General features: G+C 42.2%; 2 protein-coding genes across 2 annotated transcripts; one reads left to right on the top strand and one right to left on the bottom strand.

Moving 5' to 3' along the window:
- Nucleotides 1-1,219: 1,219 nt before the first annotated feature.
- On the top strand, nt 1,220-10,337 carry rnf208 (ring finger protein 208). Its single transcript, XM_023292874.3, has 2 exons — nt 1,220-1,850; nt 8,196-10,337. Exon 2 carries the CDS (start codon nt 9,188-9,190, stop codon nt 9,962-9,964), a length of 777 nt encoding a protein of 258 aa, XP_023148642.1. The 5' UTR covers nt 1,220-1,850; nt 8,196-9,187; the 3' UTR covers nt 9,965-10,337.
- An 855-nt stretch (nt 10,338-11,192) lies between these two features.
- si:dkey-106l3.7 (uncharacterized) lies at nt 11,193-17,005 on the bottom strand. The gene is made up of 6 exons (XM_055019389.1): nt 16,176-17,005; nt 12,491-12,628; nt 12,118-12,301; nt 11,894-11,976; nt 11,622-11,719; nt 11,193-11,526 (listed from the first exon to the last, which is right to left on the bottom strand). The coding sequence occupies exons 1-6, from the start codon at nt 16,869-16,871 to the stop codon at nt 11,439-11,441; spliced, it is 1,287 nt and encodes a 428-aa protein (XP_054875364.1). The 5' UTR covers nt 16,872-17,005; the 3' UTR covers nt 11,193-11,438.
- Between the last annotated feature and the right edge of the window lie 887 nt (nt 17,006-17,892).

Below are 17,892 nucleotides of genomic sequence, written 5' to 3'. Positions count from 1 at the left end.
CTGTCTTCCAAGCTCTCCTGTGGTTCACAATGACCTCCTTGGTTTTCCTGGTGTTCAGGACCAGGTTGTTGTGTGAACACCACTTGGTCAGGTGCTGGATCTCCTCCCTGTAGTGGGTCTCATCGTTGTCTGATATAAAACCCATCATAGTCGTGTCATCTGCAAACTTCACAATGGTGTTTAAAGTGTGGATGGCAATGGATGGAGTATTTGAACTTATAGTGACATATTTAACATGATTTCAAGGTGTCGAAAACATGCTGCTGGACAAAAGCAAGGAAGATACTAAAGTCTGAGCAACCCGTGTTGCAGCAATGTTGTGTAAATTGTTGTGTACTGTGGTTTCCTGAAACAAACTCCTCCAAACAAGATCTATTTGGTGTACAGAGTTTGCTGTTGTCCTCATTACATTTTGCATTTGATGGCCACATTATGTAAGGATATCCCTCTTACATTGATTTAAAATTCACATCATGTTTTTTTCCTCTTTGATCTGAGGATTATTTATTGGTCAGCATGAAAGCCTGAGCAGATACAAAACTTATTAAAAATCTTCGTTATGCAACATCACTGCATGTGGTGGAAGATTAGGATGTTGTGACTCTATTGATGCTCAGCAGTCTTTATTTTTTTCAAATGTCTTAATGAGGATTTAATACAAATGGCACCTCTCTGCTGCAGTTTTGCTTTACTAAGGCTCCTCTCAAAGGAACCCATTTTCTGCAAACATGAGTCACATGTGGTCTTTGATGAAGCTTCCAGTCAGCAGCTTGACACAAACTTAATTTGTGAGTGAATTTATGTTCACGTCTGATGTGCTGCACTCTGTACGTTGGCTCTGTTTACACCGGCTTCCTGTGTTTCCTGTGCGCCTGGCTGGTACCATATGTTTGAGCCTGTGCATATAAAGCCTGACTGATAGCTTGTGTTGCTTTCATATCTCAGAAGGCTGTGGGTAAATGTGCATATGTGTGTTTAGACAGGGGAAGGCGGTGGTGGTGGTGGTGGTGGTGGGGGAGCATTGTTAAACGTTCCTCATTGGCTGAAATATTTTCTCTGGCAACGGGAAAACGTGATCCTGCCTGCAGAGGCACTGCAGTGTGTGCTGCAGCGAGAGAGAGCGAACGAGAGGGCGAGAGAGGCTGATTGTGAGTGGGAGAGAGAGAGAGAGAGAGAGAGATAGGAGGGGGTGGGCAGGAAAAATCAACCACATGCATAAGGAGGCAGCCAGAAGCACAGAGACACAGAGAGAGGAAGAGTGTGTGTGAGTGAGTGTGTGTGCATGTATGTGTGAAAACACTGCGCATGTGTGACTGAGAGATGCACTGACTGGAGCAGACGGACGAGGAGAAAGAGCAGTAATGAACAGCAGCTGAGGCAAGAGGAGAGATAACAGGAGCAGAAGGAGGAGAGAGGTTTTACCTGAAGACCAGCAGAAAGAGAGAACTGGGAGTCAGCGCAGAAGCTCAGCAGAGAAGAAGCTGTGAAACCTGAAAGAAGAGGAAAACAGGGGATGGAGAGAGAGATACCAGAGGGTCAGTCACAGCTCGGAGGAGAAGGAGGGTTGGCAGAGTGAAGGACAAAGGTACCAGAGAGGAGACGAGGGATGCGGAGGTCGATGAAAGCAGCCCGAGACATGATGTGCTTCCTCCATCTTACATCTCCTCCATCTCTTCCTCCCCTCGCTGCTGCTCATTGTTCATCCTTGTAGAAGCAAACAGGACAGGAGAGAGCATCCTCCCTCTGGACAAAGCAGCTTGGTTGATCTTCACAGAGACATCTCAGCAAAAAAAGCTGGACCGAGAGCGAGGAAGGCGAGAAAGGGCGAGAACAAGACGAGTGACAGACAGGTGAGAATGAGACGAGGCTTTTCGTCTGTTATGTGGTGACGATGCTGAGGCTTTTCTGTGTCTTCAAATCTTCAGATCATGAACGTTTCAGGTCTGTGAGGTGTGGCTCATCTACATTGATGCTCTTTTCTTTCTGTGTCTCTTTGTGCGTGGATGACATAGGCAGAGGTGGCTTTGTTACGTTAAGCTGGGATTTGCATGGCGGTTGCATCATGGACGTCCATTTTGCAGACATATACACACACAGATGCATGAATGGAGACACATGTACACCCACAGAGACACACACCTGCACACCTGCTTATCTACGCAGACCATAAACAGTGGTTGGAAACTGTGAATAGAGAGCAGATGCTATCTTGAGGGTTTCCTGTCTCCAGCGGTTGTGACATTTGACAGACCTCTGCACACACACACAGACAGACAGACAGACAGACAGACAGACAGACAGGTGGAGGAGGGAGTGCAGGGGGTAGAAAGGACGGGGCAGGAACGGCCTGTTCTGTAGCTGTCAGCAAACACTAAAGCATCTCCATATTGGCCATACATTGGCGCTGCAGTGAGAGGGCTCCATGCTGCGATTGCATAACTGCTGCTCCCGAACGCACCCCTCCCACTGGCGAAGCAGCACACTGACTCCATCTCACACTGTCCAAATATTTTGGCCACCTCAATTCTATCTCATATACGAGTCGCTGTCGTGCATCATCCCTGCTGTCCACCTTCAACCAATGCAGAGGCAGAGTCTTTAAGAGCAAAATCCATCGCCTTAATCAATCCGGTTGCTATTGAAGAGGTGGACACTTGCAGAGCTTTTTTGCTTCATGAATCTTCCATGAGGTCTGTGTCAGGTGGAGCGATTATTGCTTTTTGTTTTTCTGCCCGTGTGCAGCTCTGCCATGTTGCTGTGGGAGCTACATACACGAGAACAAAGAGCACTTGGCTGTAATGAATTGCGAGGCAAAATGGCCGATGTCTGCCGTGAATGACAGCAGGGCTGAATTATTAAAAACAACACCTCACCACACACACACACTGAGCACTTTCTGCCCAAGCAAAAACACAAACATCCGACTGCACTTATGCACTTCGCTGTAATTATGACAGATGGATGGATGCAAGCATCATATGTGGATTAAAATCCTGGGAATACTATCTACATGTATTTACATACTGGCATTTAAATTACAGCAACCTATTTTATGAGAAAAAATCATGTTTGTGTGAAAAAATTCTATAATCTAGTATGAAAAGGATACAAGAAGTTTAAAAAAACTACACAAAATTAAGGCCTGAGCATTTAAAGTTTTGCATATCATGGCTGTAACAAATAAAAATTAAACACCTGGAGCATAAAAACACACATTTATGCAATGCCACGCTTGATTTTCTCTCCAAACTGCAACATCTACAACATAATAAAGCCTCCTGCTTTGACATTATTTTCATTTAGTCTCTGCAAACTGCGTTATCTGCAGAGAAAAGCTGCAACCAGTAAACATACAGTAAATCTGGGGGATTTGCCCTCAGATCCCGCTAAGGTCACAACATGTTACGTAATGAAAATACAACATAATATTCAGCACAGGTCCTGGCACAGACGTGTCGATGTGTTTTTACCAGCCGAGCTACGAATGTGGATGCAAATCTCAACATAGCTGGCATACCTGACATGCTGCTGGTATGTGGCGCCGGGGCACAAAGACCCGGACCTTGTGTTCTGTCCAGGCCAACGTACGGATAGATAGATGGGCAGAGAGCGAGAGGGTGAGACAGACAGACAGACAGACAGACAGTCAGACAGACGGATGCGTCTCTATGACTCATTCAGAACATGGTGCCCTTCCCCTGCACTCCGATCTGCACAGGTGGAATCAATCCACAGCGTTCGCGAGGACCAGTGTGAAATCCACCGAGGAACAGAGTATGAGCAGAGTGTGATATGACAGGAATGTTCTGCAAAGGTGCGCGGATCGGCATGTGCTTTCTCTCTTTTCAGGTTTTGTCTGTGTCAGTTTAATCAGGTAATCTAGCATTTAAAAATACTCCTCCTAGTGGCTCCTACCGGCCCGTTATCAGTTTGTTTGTGAGTCCACAGGAATGTAAAGGGTGTTGCCCTGTACGTGATAGGGAGTCGTCGGAGGGTGAGAATGTTGGAGGATGTGTGTGTGTGCGTGTGTGTGTGTATGTGTGTGTGTGTGTGTATGTGTGTGTGTGTGTGTGTGTGTGTGTGTGTATGTCTAAAATGTGAATGCAGCTCTGTGTGTGTTTAATGCTATGAAGAATTCGCTGCTGAGGCAGACTCTTCTGACATCTCTGTGGTCAGCGCTCCTCTTCTTCCTCTTGCTTGCGATGATGAGGTCAAATGCCTGCCATGATTTCATTAGTGTAATAATTCCTCTACAGGAAAAGCATCCAGAGCTTCTCACACACACACACACACACACACACACAAGCAATGTGAAGACTGTGGGGAGCTGCAGCAGTTTACACTGTGTTAATATGGTGGCTGGGTGGAAGATGAGCTCCTTACATAAGCGGAGAGAGGGCTCCGTCGGTTAGGCGGAGGCTGCGCCAAAGCTGGCCCATCAGCAGGCAGCCCGCATCACTTATCAGCCCTTTTCATAGCGCTGTCACCAAATTAGAGGGTAATTTTAGCTGCTTCATCTCCCCCAGGCTCAAAGGATCCTCGTGCAGCCTAGATGCTTTATCAACTCGACCTTTGCCATTATCAGAAGGAGTCCTTTTTACAAGCTGTTTACATCCTCTGAAGGAGTCTAGACACACAAGATCTGTCAGATCATTTTTTGGGCCCAACTGATACTGGATGTTTTAGAGTTTATAGAAAACAACATCGATGTATGTAGGAATGATCAAATGTTCATATACACAAAAGTATGTTTCTTAGATTCCTTTTCACACAAAGTTTCTAAATCACCTCAAAAACATCCTTGCATTTCTTGCCTTCATTTAATTGGTCCATATGTACAGAAATACAGATATATCTGTATCGTTATTGGCTCCAGCACTAATTCAAAACTATCTTCTTACAGTGTTTTCAATTAATTAAAAATGCAGGCCTTAAGCCTAGCAAAATTTGCTAAAATGCAACTACTTAGAACAGTACAAAATAGACAAAATGTAGCTTAAATTGGTAATTTTCTGATTAAAAACGATACGTAAACAAGACTAATAAACTGACAAGACTCTGTATCACAGATAGGTTTAGTATTTAGCAATAATTAGGACTATACTGTCATACTGTGTTTTACAAAACTATCACAAAACAGAAATAAACTCCCTTTAAATAATAACATACAAATTAGTATTCTGATATTAATTTAGCCATATAACAAGGCATTGGAATCATGATGCAAAAGTAGATCATTTTAACTTTCCAAGTTAGTGTTGTCTGTATTTGCCAGGTGATTTTATTTATATATATATATATATATATATATATATATATATATATATATATATATATATATATATATATATATATATATATATATATATATATATATATATATAAAAAGATTCATGATTCATTTCTCAGAAAAATGGTCGACCAATATATTGTTTTCAGGGCTCATGCTGATTATTAGTAATCAAGAAGACCAATTACTGATCATCACTGACATATATTTGCAGTTAAAATGAAAATCTTGGTGTGAAAATGTAGAATTCTCCAACTCCAACACAAAACCTCCCTGATATGCCTTTACTTTTTTATGTTTTTACATACACTGCCAGTCAAAAGTTTGGACACACCTTCTCATTTAATGGTTTTTATTGAATTATTTTGTACATTGTAGATCAAAATTATAAAAGAATACATATGGAGGTATGTTGTAAACAAAAAAGTGTTAAACTTCAGTATTAATTTACAATGTAGAAAATAATACAAATAAATAAAAAGCATTGAATGAGAAGGTGTGTCCAGACTTTTGACTGGTAGTGTATGTTTTATTAAAAAAGAACTTTTCAACATTGATCCATCAGTGTTGTTTGGCTTTTGTTCATGACGTGTAAACATTCACACAGTGCAGACAGAAAGAGGTGGCTGCGTCAAAGCTAAAGTAAATGTATTTATTTTAGTATGAATCTTTAAATAATTACATGATGATGATAATCAGAAAATGTTGAATATCTGATACGAACTGCCAGGCTGATAATCAGTCAGTCCCAGATCTCCAGAAGCAGTAAGTTTAGCTTCTATATGCACTAAAATCAAGGCATTTGGGTGAAAATAATGTCCTTTTGTTTCTTGAGTGCTAACCTCCAGCCTTATGAAATGTGCATGAATGGATGCTGTGTGCGCATGAGAAAGGAACAGAGGCTATTTCGGGAGAAGTGTTGCAGCACTGCAGAGCTGGATGGACACATTTGGCGGGATTGTGTGAGAGATTGGTGTGATTGTGAGGGATTTTGGCTCCCAGCTCTGGTGTCTGAGTGTCAACAGATTAACAGAGAAAAGGATAAATGGGAGAAACAAACGTCTGCGCGTTTGCCCGATATGGCTCAGCGCATCACGTGAACGTAATGGGCTAAAGCGCTTCCGCCTGTTGGGTGCATCTTTCTCAGTCAGTGTGAATCTTCAGCAAAGGTTGGGGGCAGGAAACCACAGAGAAGTGCTCAGATAAACAAACCATAAATAGAACCCGGGACCTGTGCTGTGCTGTGCTCTCTCTCTCTCTTTCTCTTTCTTCCTCGCATGTAGGTCACCTCCTCTGTTCAGTTTTTTCCCTCGTATAATGAATCATCAGTGTTGACAGCCTCGCACAGAATGAACGATGTGTCATCCTCCCTCTTCTGCTGTTTGGCATCTATTGTTTTGGTCGGGCTAAAATCATCCATCCATACACTTGTTCTTTTTCATGGGCCCACACACGCAGTATGACACAAACCCTCCATGCAGATCGTTCCCACGCAACGATACGGTGGAACCGACGCAGGATGACTGAGCGTCGTCAGGAAGTAGGAGGAATGACGGGAGCCGTAACGCATCTGTGTCACAATCACCTGCTCTGACCACACGGTGTGGCAAGCTGCGATGTTGCATTTCCTGTGTTTAATGCAGCCAGGTCACAGCACAGTAAATTGTTACACATTTAAAGGTTCTAAGACGCTCAAAATGTAATTTACCTCCTCTGATGATGCACATAACCGTAGTGTTTCTACATTCCTGGCTTCGCTTGAACTATATATTCTTATGTTTCTGTGCACCAGAACAGAGGGCATTACTATCAATCTTTACAACAACGAATGAAACAAATTTGCAATTACAATATGTGCATCTACAGAATGATAAACCCCAAATATGTAAAGAAAGACTGTAAAACATCTGCACAATCTAATACAGCTCTGCTATTACATTGATCTTTACAAAACTTATAATGTTTCTTGTAACTTTTTTAAATGTGCGAATTAAATTGTATATTTTTTTACTGGGGTCATAGCTTTAGGAGACTAGATCATCTTATTTATGTACATGATGAAGGCAGGATATTAGAAACGTTCCAACATAATGTAATTGTACAACACCATTAAATATGACCTCAGTGCTGAATCATTTGATGGCACCAGTAAAAGCTTTACCCTTAAAGGCATCATAAAATTTTTGTGGAAGAACAGTGGAACTGAACTGCACTAAACAGGTGTATCTAACAAAAATAGTTACTTAAATACATAACTGGCAGAAAACTCACAAATTCAGTTTCAAATTAAACAAGAACATCATCAATCAATTCAATTTTATTTATATAGCGCCAATTACAGGTCAAATTGTCTCAAGAACCCATATGCCTGAACCCCCAGAGCAGCCCTAAGGCGACAGTGGCAAGAAAAAACTCCTTTTTAATGGGAAGAAACCTTGAGCAGAACCCAGCTCTTTATGTGGGGGACCCATCTGCTGCTGGTCGGCGGGTTGAGAGGGACAGATGAATGATCAGTAAACATGAAAGTAATTTTGTCCCGCCTCAGGATGAGCATTGGGTGTGCTGTGTTTGTAACTCGTACGACTAGAAGACACTACATATGAACTTGGTGTTCACGTTTGTTGATTGTGTTCAGTGAAAGGAAAGGCGTGCTCTGTGTACTGTGCCCTCGAGCGAGTGGCAACATAATAATTTTCTCATTCTTTGAAGAGACACACCTGAGCCAATGCCAAGATGGGAAAAGAAATAGGACAGACTGAGTGACTATCAGTCAATCATACACAGAAATATAACAGAGTCAAACTAATGCCACACATCCGAGAAACATAATAAACACTACACTTGTACTGTTCTAAAAAATAATACTAAAACCCTTTTTTTTTGTATCTCGTTTCTGTTTTTACAGGTAGATGGACCAAAGGAAACACGTTATGGATCTGAGGAAAAGGGAGACAAGCACAGAGGCGTCCTAACTGTTATCACTCTCTCTGCTCGGTTTGGGAGGACTGTCTGAAAGTCCAAATACAAACCCCTTCACTCCCACCTCTGAGGAATTCAGGAGCCTTGGAGTTTGAAGGAGTCATTCCTGGAGCATTATAAAAGGACCTCCTCCCTCCTTCTTATCAACAAGCCACTGACAGGGTCTCACAGGGTCACCTGACCACACCGGACCAAGAGCAGAGAGAAAGACTGAAGCTTACTCTTTCTTTCTCACGCACTCAAGTCAATGTGTAACACACCCGCAGCCAAAAACAGGAAGTTAAGCTTGAGCGAGAAACACATTTAAAGTCTCATTTGACAAGGGAAGAGTTTCCCTTAACAGGCCACAGGATATAGTTTCAGACAATACCTCCTGGACCTTTTCTGAACTGCCTGTAATCAACCCCCAAACCACTCTGTGAATGCAGAAATCCACCAACCTGTACTGTATGTATATATGTGAGCATTTGCGTGCATTTGAGATTATTTATATTATATCTTTGTGCTAAAGTAACGGTCTTCTTATATGAATATACATTTCAGCAGGTAGCCATCAAAGACAGCACAGGAAACATCAGCATAACTGGGTTAAACAACAAAAAACTACCTTCAAGTAGTCAACACTGGTCGGAAAGTGTAAGCTGGACTGTTAAACCATCTGTTCACATTAGCTTCAGTTTGCAGTGCTCTGGCTGAGCTCCTCTATCTGTCTCGTCCTCATAAAGACTCAGGCTGACAACAGCGCCCACCAGGGGGGGATCTCTTGAGGGAAACATGGAGGCAACCATCCGTCCCCATGTTCCCTCCAATGGCTGACTTTAGAGAAAGAGTCCAATCTTTTTCCCCTTGTGCAGAACCAGGCAGGGGTGTCTGATTAGAGCCACAGCCCCTCTCTCTTCCACCTCCAAAAACGTGCGAATGTCCTGCCTCAGGCGTCAGCCCGTCACCATCCCCATGGACACCGTCAAGATCATCCAGTCGGAGAAGTTCCCCAGAGAGTGCCCTGTGCCCGTCACCCAGCCGCGCTATGCCCCGCCCCCCAGAGTGGCGTGGGACGGCGGAGGCGAGGGCGAGATCATCGTCAACCAGGCCTGCAGCGACCTGACGCTGGACATATCCGGCTCCCCCAGGCCCATGGTGTCTCCGCCGGCCCCGATGACTCGCAGGGAGCAGAGCTTCCTGGCGCAGCGCAAAACCAGTGCCAACGAAATCTGCTACCACCAGTTCCACTACAAGATGGAGGACGTCATAGTCAACCAGTACGTGCTGCGCTCCTCCTCCACCTCCTCGTCCACGTCCTCCTCCTCCTCCTCGGGGCCCGTCATGCCCTGCGAGCCCCTGGACTGCCCCACCTGCGGCCACACCTACAACTTCGCCGGGAAGCGTCCGCGCATCCTCTCCTGCCTGCACTCGGTGTGCGAGGAATGCCTGCAGATCCTCTACGAGTCCTGTCCCAAGTACAAGTTCATCTCCTGCCCCACGTGCCGGCGCGAGACGGTGCTGTTCACTGACTATGGCCTGGCTGCTCTGGCCATCAACACCAGCATCCTGAGCCGCTTGCCCTCCGACCCCAACGGGCCCGTGCAGTGGGGGGGGGACGCCGACCGCAGCTGCTACCAGACTGTGCGTCAATACTGCCAGTCAGCCTGCACCTGCCAGATCGCCAACCCCTTGTCCTCCTGTGGCATCATGTAGACAAGGGGGCCACTGCAGGCATGACTCCACGCTGCTCCCCACCACCACCTCCACCACCACTCTTTACATACTATAAGCTCTACCCTCTCTGCCAACCCCCTCTCTCTCTCTCACATGCAGTAAATAAAATCCTCCATAGATGTTATCTCTATATATTTAATAGCACAGACTGATGCTGTGTGGGACTAATGGATGCTGGTGGTTCAATAAATAGTAAATAAATGTATTTTATGTATGGACTGGAATCCTATTCACCTTCTCTCGTTTGGTTGGACGTGTTTGTCATTGACATCTCTTTACATGGGAATGCCAGGGGAGGTCTATCCGCTCCCCCCCAAACTAGGTGAATAAAGATTAAATAAATGCGAAAGTACCTCTGTGTGGCCTGCACTTGTTACCTGTCAGAAGTCTGAGTGATCACGCCTGCAGAATCTGTCCGTCTCATTGTTGTGCTTCCTGCAATATGTAATTCGAAAAGCCAGTCTTAAAATGGACATTAGTGAGGTTTTAAAATGACTTTTCATTGATTAAAGGGAAGTTTTAGGGTAAAAATGCAAAAAATACTCAATAATGAGTGCTATTTCTGACTTTGTATAGTGCCATTTTTTTGCAGTTGAAATGAAACTTAAAAGTTGGTTTTGATGCCTCAAAATTTTATATCATTTTATACAGGACACTTATTTTAATTAATTAAAATCACTTCATTCATCTTAAAGTATGAAATAGTTCGCTGGTGCACTGACTGAGTTAAACATCAGTGACTGATTTTAAAAACAATAAGTTCAGTTATTTAGACAGCAAAAAAAAAAAATAAAAATCAAATAATGAGTGGATCTAGATTCCAAAATGCCACACTCCACTGCTTTTCTCCATTATGTAGCCTGAAATGCTAAAAAACAATATACAGACATGACCTTAAGCTCTGATGCACACTATTTTCTGACTTTTGACAGACTAAATAAGTAATTAAAAATAATAAACACTAGTTGCATCATTTATGAAGATACATTTGCATCTTCTAGGTTAAAAATATGATCTGACATTAGACAGAATGCCATTAGAAAGTCTGTGTCTTTGTTTAATTTCTCTCAGCTGTATTTATTGTAATGATGGATGTACCTCTTCTGTTGCAGAATAACAAAAAGGCAAAACTGCATTTTTTTTAGAAAAGTATATTTACATTCTATTATTTGACAATTAGAGCGTAGATATTGATATGAACTGCACATTATGACAAAGAAACAAGTTACACATTTAATTCCCAGTCACAATTTTACAGAGAAAGACTCCATTTGTCAGTATAAAATTTTTAAAAAGCAAGTGTACATTTTACAATAAAGAAGCATGGCAAATTGTTGCATCATGGCGTCAATAGGAAGTCATTTTGAAAGCAGCTTCAGTGCCTAAAGTAAAGCTTCTCCTCCTCCAGTGAAACCAAAATGCCAAAACATCGGCACAGACTCTGTGGTCCATTTTACACAGGCAGAGTTTTCCTTCTCCTCCTGAACAGCTGGCTGAGGTGTCGTCGGACCAAGTTTTTCTCAGATGACTGCATCTGTTGGCTTTATAGATAAAAAATTCATCAGGCAGAGCGGATACAAGACATTGTGGAAAACTGGAGGCATTAGCGCTTACAGTAATAAATACTAGATCTCACCCCTTCGTATCTGATGCAAGAGACTGCCCTCTCCTCAAAGATGTAATTCTTAACCTCCACGTCTTGTTGCTTTTACTCGTATCCTTCTTGGTAGATTCCTGAGAAAATACAAATATTTTTGGACCAGAAAAATATTAGATTTAGAGGCAACAAAATCTTTGAAACTCACAATAACACAGTACATGGAACATCATGTATGCATTATGTAGCTGTTACATTGATTGTGTTTATTATTTAAGTACAAATTATGTGTTTATTTGAGCGTATTGTACCCGGTTTTCATGGTCTTCCTCTTCCTCCTCCAGCAGGTCATGTGCACTCAGATGCTGCCCTCTGCAGTCTGCATTCAACCTTCCTGCACCAAGCACCCACACAGCAATTTACAAACACAGAACATGGCCTTTCATACGAGCTGCTCTTTCCCATGTAACAACACCTGCACAAAAATATGACCACAAAATGAAATCAGGACAGAAGCAGGTGACAGACGACTCACTTAAATGCAGCGCTGCGAGAGTCGTGTCTGAAGCTGATCTCTGACGAAAATGTCCGTAGGGAAACTCTCTCCTCCTCTGGGGTTCGCTGGAAGTCTGCTCTCTGTTTTCTGTGTGTTCAAGTTGTTGACAAGAAGCGGCATCCTCCTTGGCAGCCGTAGAGTCGGTCTGACAGGTGTCGGCAACCTTCAAGGAAATCAGGTGATGAGGACAGTGTTGTCACGGTTTAATTCGTACAAGCCCTCAGGCTGCAAGCACACTTCCTGTCATCAGCTATTTAACAAGCCCGTGTCACGTTTCTGGACTGTAGGAACTATGTCAAATTCTTAGGTGGCTTCCAAAGATGTCAAACATAAATGTCATCTGCTGACTCACCTCCATGTCTTGATCCTCACACAGAGCATCCATCTCTGTCTGTAACGCTCGGCTGTGCATCTGTTGTCTGGCTATTTCTTCTAGCATTTGGCAAACCTGCTCCAGGTAGTTGAGGCCGGGACTCAGTTCTTTCCCCTCCTGCACAGATCAGTAAAGTTATGTTAGTCAACTGAATTTAGGCAGTCCTCTTCTTCTGTGAATGAGGTGAAGTTCACTCAGCTGAGAAACAGGAGTTCTGCCTTAACCCTCCTGTTGTCCTCATTTACAGGCACCAAAAAATATTGTTTCCTTGTCTGAAAAAAATCCAAATATTCTGCAAAAAAATGCCCCAAATTTCTGAAAATTTGCAAAACCTTCAGCAAGAAAATTCCAATAATTCCTTAAAAGTTTCCTTTAAACGTTTTATTTTTTTTTAAATATCCACCAAATTTGGCAAGACAATTCTTGTAAATATTTTCAAAAAATGAGCAAAAATCTTCCCAAAAAAATCCTAAAAATGTCTAAAGTGATTCCATATATATCAATAAAACTTCTAATATTTTCTTTAAGAACATTCACATAAAAATCAACCAAAATCCAGCGAAATTCGCTGGATTTTGGTTGATTTATAGCTTTTCTTTTTTCCCCACCAAAAAAATGTTCAAAGATTTCCCAAAAATGTTGAAAATGTGGACATCAGAAGTTTCACTGTGAAAATATATGTTTTTTCCCACATTTTCACATTTTAAAATGGGTAAATTTTGACCCGCAGGACGACACGAAGGTTAAAAATATGAGGTCCTTGTTTAATTTCTGACCTTCCCTGAAAATTTCATCCAAATTCATTGGTCCACTTTTGAGTAATGTTGCTAACAGACAGACAGACGGACGCTGATCGTCACAGAACTCCTCCGCATTCCTTGGCAGAGTAATAATCAATAAATTATTACAACTACAGCAAATTTGTTGAGATGTTTCACCAACTAAGTCATCCTCGTGGTGGAAAGATGGATCACCAGCAACATTAGATTTCATCATCTGGGAACCACGTATATTTCTTCAAAATTTCTTGGCAATTCATCCGATAGATGTTTCAGCCTCAATCAAAGAGCAACAAATCTCAGTCAGGCTGCTAGTTTGGCTAAAATGATTGTGATCCTACTACAAATCCACTGCTGCAGACTTATCGGGACTTATCCATCGGAAATGATACAAGGAACAATCGATTAAATTGTGGGGGTGTTTCCAAGTCCCATCAAGTCCTGCCGCCCGCTACATATTTAGGTTACGCGATTCAGTATCTGTACATAAAGTACACATGCAAAACGTCATTTTGTCTGTGGGTCTTCCATGCTTTCAGTCTGCCTACAGTTGCTAGATTACGATCGGGGTTCACCTGTGGCACATGAAGTTCCCTACCGGATGAGGCTTCTTCCCTGAAGGCTCCATTCACATCAATGAGCTTAAACCGACATTGACTGGAGTTCATTTTTGTACTAGGAATAAATACTGTGGTCTTCCGTTGCCTTCTTCAGCTGCAGTGTCCATACTGGACTTGGAACCCTGTACTTTGATCTCTGGATTCCTCCGCCCAGTGTTGCGATTATACAACCATATATTCACTTTAACTGAATCTGCTTGTCAAATCATCCATCCACCTGCAAGTCACGGTTTCACGTAACCCTGATCGGGAGGCTAAACAGGTGCTACACATTGCCCAAGGGTGACCTGTAGGCCAACGTACAGAAGGAGCGCCTTACACCTCCTTTTGCTGTATTAGTGCTCTGCACTTATACAGTACCGACACCGATGTGGTTTGTTTGTGGGTACATCTATATTAAATGGACACATTCTATGGTGTCGTGATTTCTGACACAAATTTTTTCAAGATTTCAGCCTCTGGAAATGATACGACTGAGCAGCCTTGGCAAAGTACTGCGTTCTCTGAGTGTTTTTCTTGTTTCACTGTGATCCTCTGACTTGTCATGTGGGGGCCTTCATTGGAAACCAAATTTCACTTCGCTTTCTAACTAAATACCTGAAAAACTAACAAAATTTACATCAGATTTAGCCTCAGTGTTTAGAGCTATTTCCACATGTTAGCATGCTAAGCTAAACTAAGACAGTAAACATTACACATGAAAAATCAACATGTTATCTTGGTAGCATGCTAACATTAGTTAGCGTAAGTCAGTCTAACACCAAACTTATATTGAGACTAGATATAATAAGGGAGTTCCTCATAATATGACAGCATGATGACAACATCAAAGGCTGCCTTATGTTTTGATCTTATTAAGTGTTTCTTTCTTTGAAATGAACAATGAAAATCTCAACCTGTTTAGTCTGAATATCCAGATTTGACTGTTTCTAATTTCAATTCACATTCAAAGCGGTTGAAGTTGGGCTGAATAATCAAAGTGTAATTAAACATAATTAAAATAAGTGACCTATTTAATTGGGCGATTATGACTTTATGGTATGTTCAACAAACCTTTTAACTGTGGCCAAAAGGCTACAAAGAAATCTACATGACACACCCAAAAATTGACACAAACATTCTGGACAAATTAAATTCTAATAGAACATTTAATCCAGTTGTTTCAACACCTCGTTGTGCTGATATCTACACTGATGAGAGTGAAGAGGAATGTATGCAATGTTCTCCTGCTGCAATGGTCAGACTCAAACTAAGACAGATTATTTTCTACCGTCTGGTTCATAACACTGTCTGTGATTTTTATCAAAAACCCACAGACTGCTCAACTTGCCCCACATGTCTCCATCCATTCTTCTCATGCCTGACAGCTGGGCAGACTGGTTTCTGATCCACCGCATGAAAGAGATCCTGCATGAGTAATGGCATGCCTGTCTTACTTTAAATTTGAAAGCAGCTTAGTGAGTAGTTAAAGGGTGTTGCAACCTTTTAACTAAAGTAAAAGTAGAGGCCTAGTTAAACGCCAGGCTTTACTTTAACCTTTACAACACTGTGCTGTGCAAGATGGTGCATGTAGCTGTGACTAATTTACCTGAAACCTGTCCCAGAGAGGAACAAACAAAAATTAGATGCAGTATTTAAATGTTTGAAAGCTTTGACTTGTAAGTGACAAGTCAAAACTTTCAGTCAAACAAGCTGGAAACAAAAAAGTCACCGTCATGACCTACATGTCTTAACCCTCCTGTTGTCATTTATGGGCACCAAAAAATATTGTTTCCTTGTCTTAAAAAAATTAAAAAATAAAAAAAAATCTGCAAAAAAATTTGCAAAACCTTCAGGAAGAAAATTCCAATAATTCCTTATAAACTTCCCTTAAAAGTTTTATTTAAAAAAAAAATAAAAATAATCCCCAAAATTGGCAAGAAAATTCTTGTAAATATTTTCAAAAAATGAGTAAAAATCTTCCAAAACAATTCTAAAATAATCTAAAGTGATTACATATTTATCAGTAAAACTTCTCATGTTTTTTTGAGAACATTCACAAAAAAATCAACCAAAATCCAGCAAAATTCGCTGAATGTTCTTAAGAAACATTTTTAACATTTCTTTTTTTCCCACCAAAAAAATGTTCAAAGATTTCCCAAAAATGTTGAAAATATGGACATCAGAAGTTTCACTGTGAGAATATTTTTTCCCCCCACATTTTCAAACTTTAACACGGGTCAATTTTGACCCGCAGGACGACACGAGGGTTAAGGAGAATCTCACCTCTGATCTGGGCTTGTCGTAGCTCAGAGCAGACAGCGGTCTTCTGCACACCTCTGACATCTGCCTGACGGGAACAGATGGCTTGACTGTCCGTCTGGAGCCAAAACTCCCTGACCTCTGACCTCTCACTAACTCTGATGCTTGCCGTTTGGATAGAAAAGATGCTCGAGGCCGTCGACTGAGCACCTCCTCCACTGTCAGGGGTTTCGGGTTTTCTTTCGGCTGTCTAGAGTCGGTCCTCTGCAGGGTTTGCTCTGAGTGCAAGGCTTCAGTGGGGTTCTTCTCTGCTCTGCTCAGGCAGAGATGAGGGGACGAAGACGAGGATGAGGAAGGTGCAGGAGAGAGGAGGATGGGAGACTGCGATGTCGATGCTGGGGTGAGCAGAGGCGTGAACAGATCCATCTCTGTGTTGTCAGGGGATGCAGCTGGAGAAGACATGTCACAGCTGGCCGTCTCCACTCCGGAGTCCACCGATTCTGAGCGCAGGTTTTCAGGCGAAGGTGTGGGAGAGTCTTCAGCGTTACTTCCACTCCACTCTGAGTCAGGACACGGTGGGTTTCCTTCACTTAACCAAGCCTCCATGAGGTTTCCAAAGCTCCTGTATAGATTCATCTCCGAGAAAGGTTCCTCGCACCTCTGCTGCTGAGATACAAAAGGCAAAAAAGGAACAGCAGTTTGGACAACCCACGCAGTCATTAGCTGAGGTGAGCTGGTGATGCAGCATTGAAAACATCCCCCGTGATCCGCCTCTGCTGCTTCACCACGCCTCTCCACATCACAGCTGCATGTTCATACCCGCTCTTTGCTGTCACCAAACGCCGGGGAAGAAGGTGACTCAGCTGCAACACTATTTGAAATACCTGATTTGTCCTCCTCACCTGTAAGAAATCCAAAACAGAACAAGAACGGGTCAAGACACGCTCACACACAGTCAGCCTGGGAACTTGACGTATTTACAGAATGAAACTTACATGTTTCCCGCAAGCTGGAAACAAAAAACTCACCGTCATGACCTACATGTCTTAACATACCACACACGTAATATGCTGACATTCCTGAGTGGATATACGGTGCTTATTGTATGCGTGTGTGAAAAGCAGAACTGTAAAGAAGAGGCTGAAACAGAAAACGCTGTTTCGTCACTGCGACAGTAGGAATGTGTAGAATGGGAGCTGCTGATATGATCTGCATTCCCCAGGTGAGCAGTGACAGCACAGGTCATCTGATCCGACGCTCAGCTTCATTCACATCCGCCAAGACACCAAACTAAAGCTCAGTGTGCACAAAGTTACAACTGTTACTGTACTGAAGAACTGTGATTTAACTATTCCTCCATTTTGTTTGTTCCTATGTTTACTTACTTGTGTTTTAATTTCTGTATTTTTCATTTAAACTTCATCCCACTCGATAAATGGATAAACAGCTATTCTGACCATTTTTATAATTTATTTTAAATATATTTTTTTATATTTTTGCCATATTTGTCAACTTGTTTGTTGTGACCTTTTGTATGCTAAATTATAATTTAAAAAAGATGCAATTGTAAAGCATATTTAATTTGTGTAAAATTTAACTGCAGCTTTAATATGTAAATGTAAAAGTAACGAGCATATAGATCATAACAGTGTGTATGGAAGTGATTGTAGAAGTGTTGGTGCAGAAAACAACAGCAGGAGGAAATGGATGACCAGTGGAAAATTACCGGAACTAAGCTGAG

This window comes from Amphiprion ocellaris, chromosome 17 (assembly GCF_022539595.1).
Source record: "Amphiprion ocellaris isolate individual 3 ecotype Okinawa chromosome 17, ASM2253959v1, whole genome shotgun sequence".
NCBI lineage: Eukaryota > Metazoa > Chordata > Actinopteri > Pomacentridae > Amphiprion > Amphiprion ocellaris.
Note: the sequence above shows the minus strand (reverse complement) of the source record. Positions and strands in the feature narration are given on the sequence as shown.

Excerpts from the sequence above, each read along its gene's own strand:
- rnf208 (XM_023292874.3), top strand. The coding sequence starts at position 9,188 with ATGTCCTGCCTCAGGCGTCAGCCCGTCACCATCCCCATGGACACCGTC.
- si:dkey-106l3.7 (XM_055019389.1), bottom strand. The coding sequence starts at position 16,871 with ATGACTGCGTGGGTTGTCCAAACTGCTGTTCCTTTTTTGCCTTTTGTA. Across the intron at positions 12,629-16,175 it reads ACGACAAGCCCAGATCAGAG|GAGGGGAAAGAACTGAGTCC; the intron begins GTGAGATTCTCC and ends TGATCTGTGCAG. Across the intron at positions 12,302-12,490 it reads GTGAGGATCAAGACATGGAG|GTTGCCGACACCTGTCAGAC; the intron begins GTGAGTCAGCAG and ends ATTTCCTTGAAG.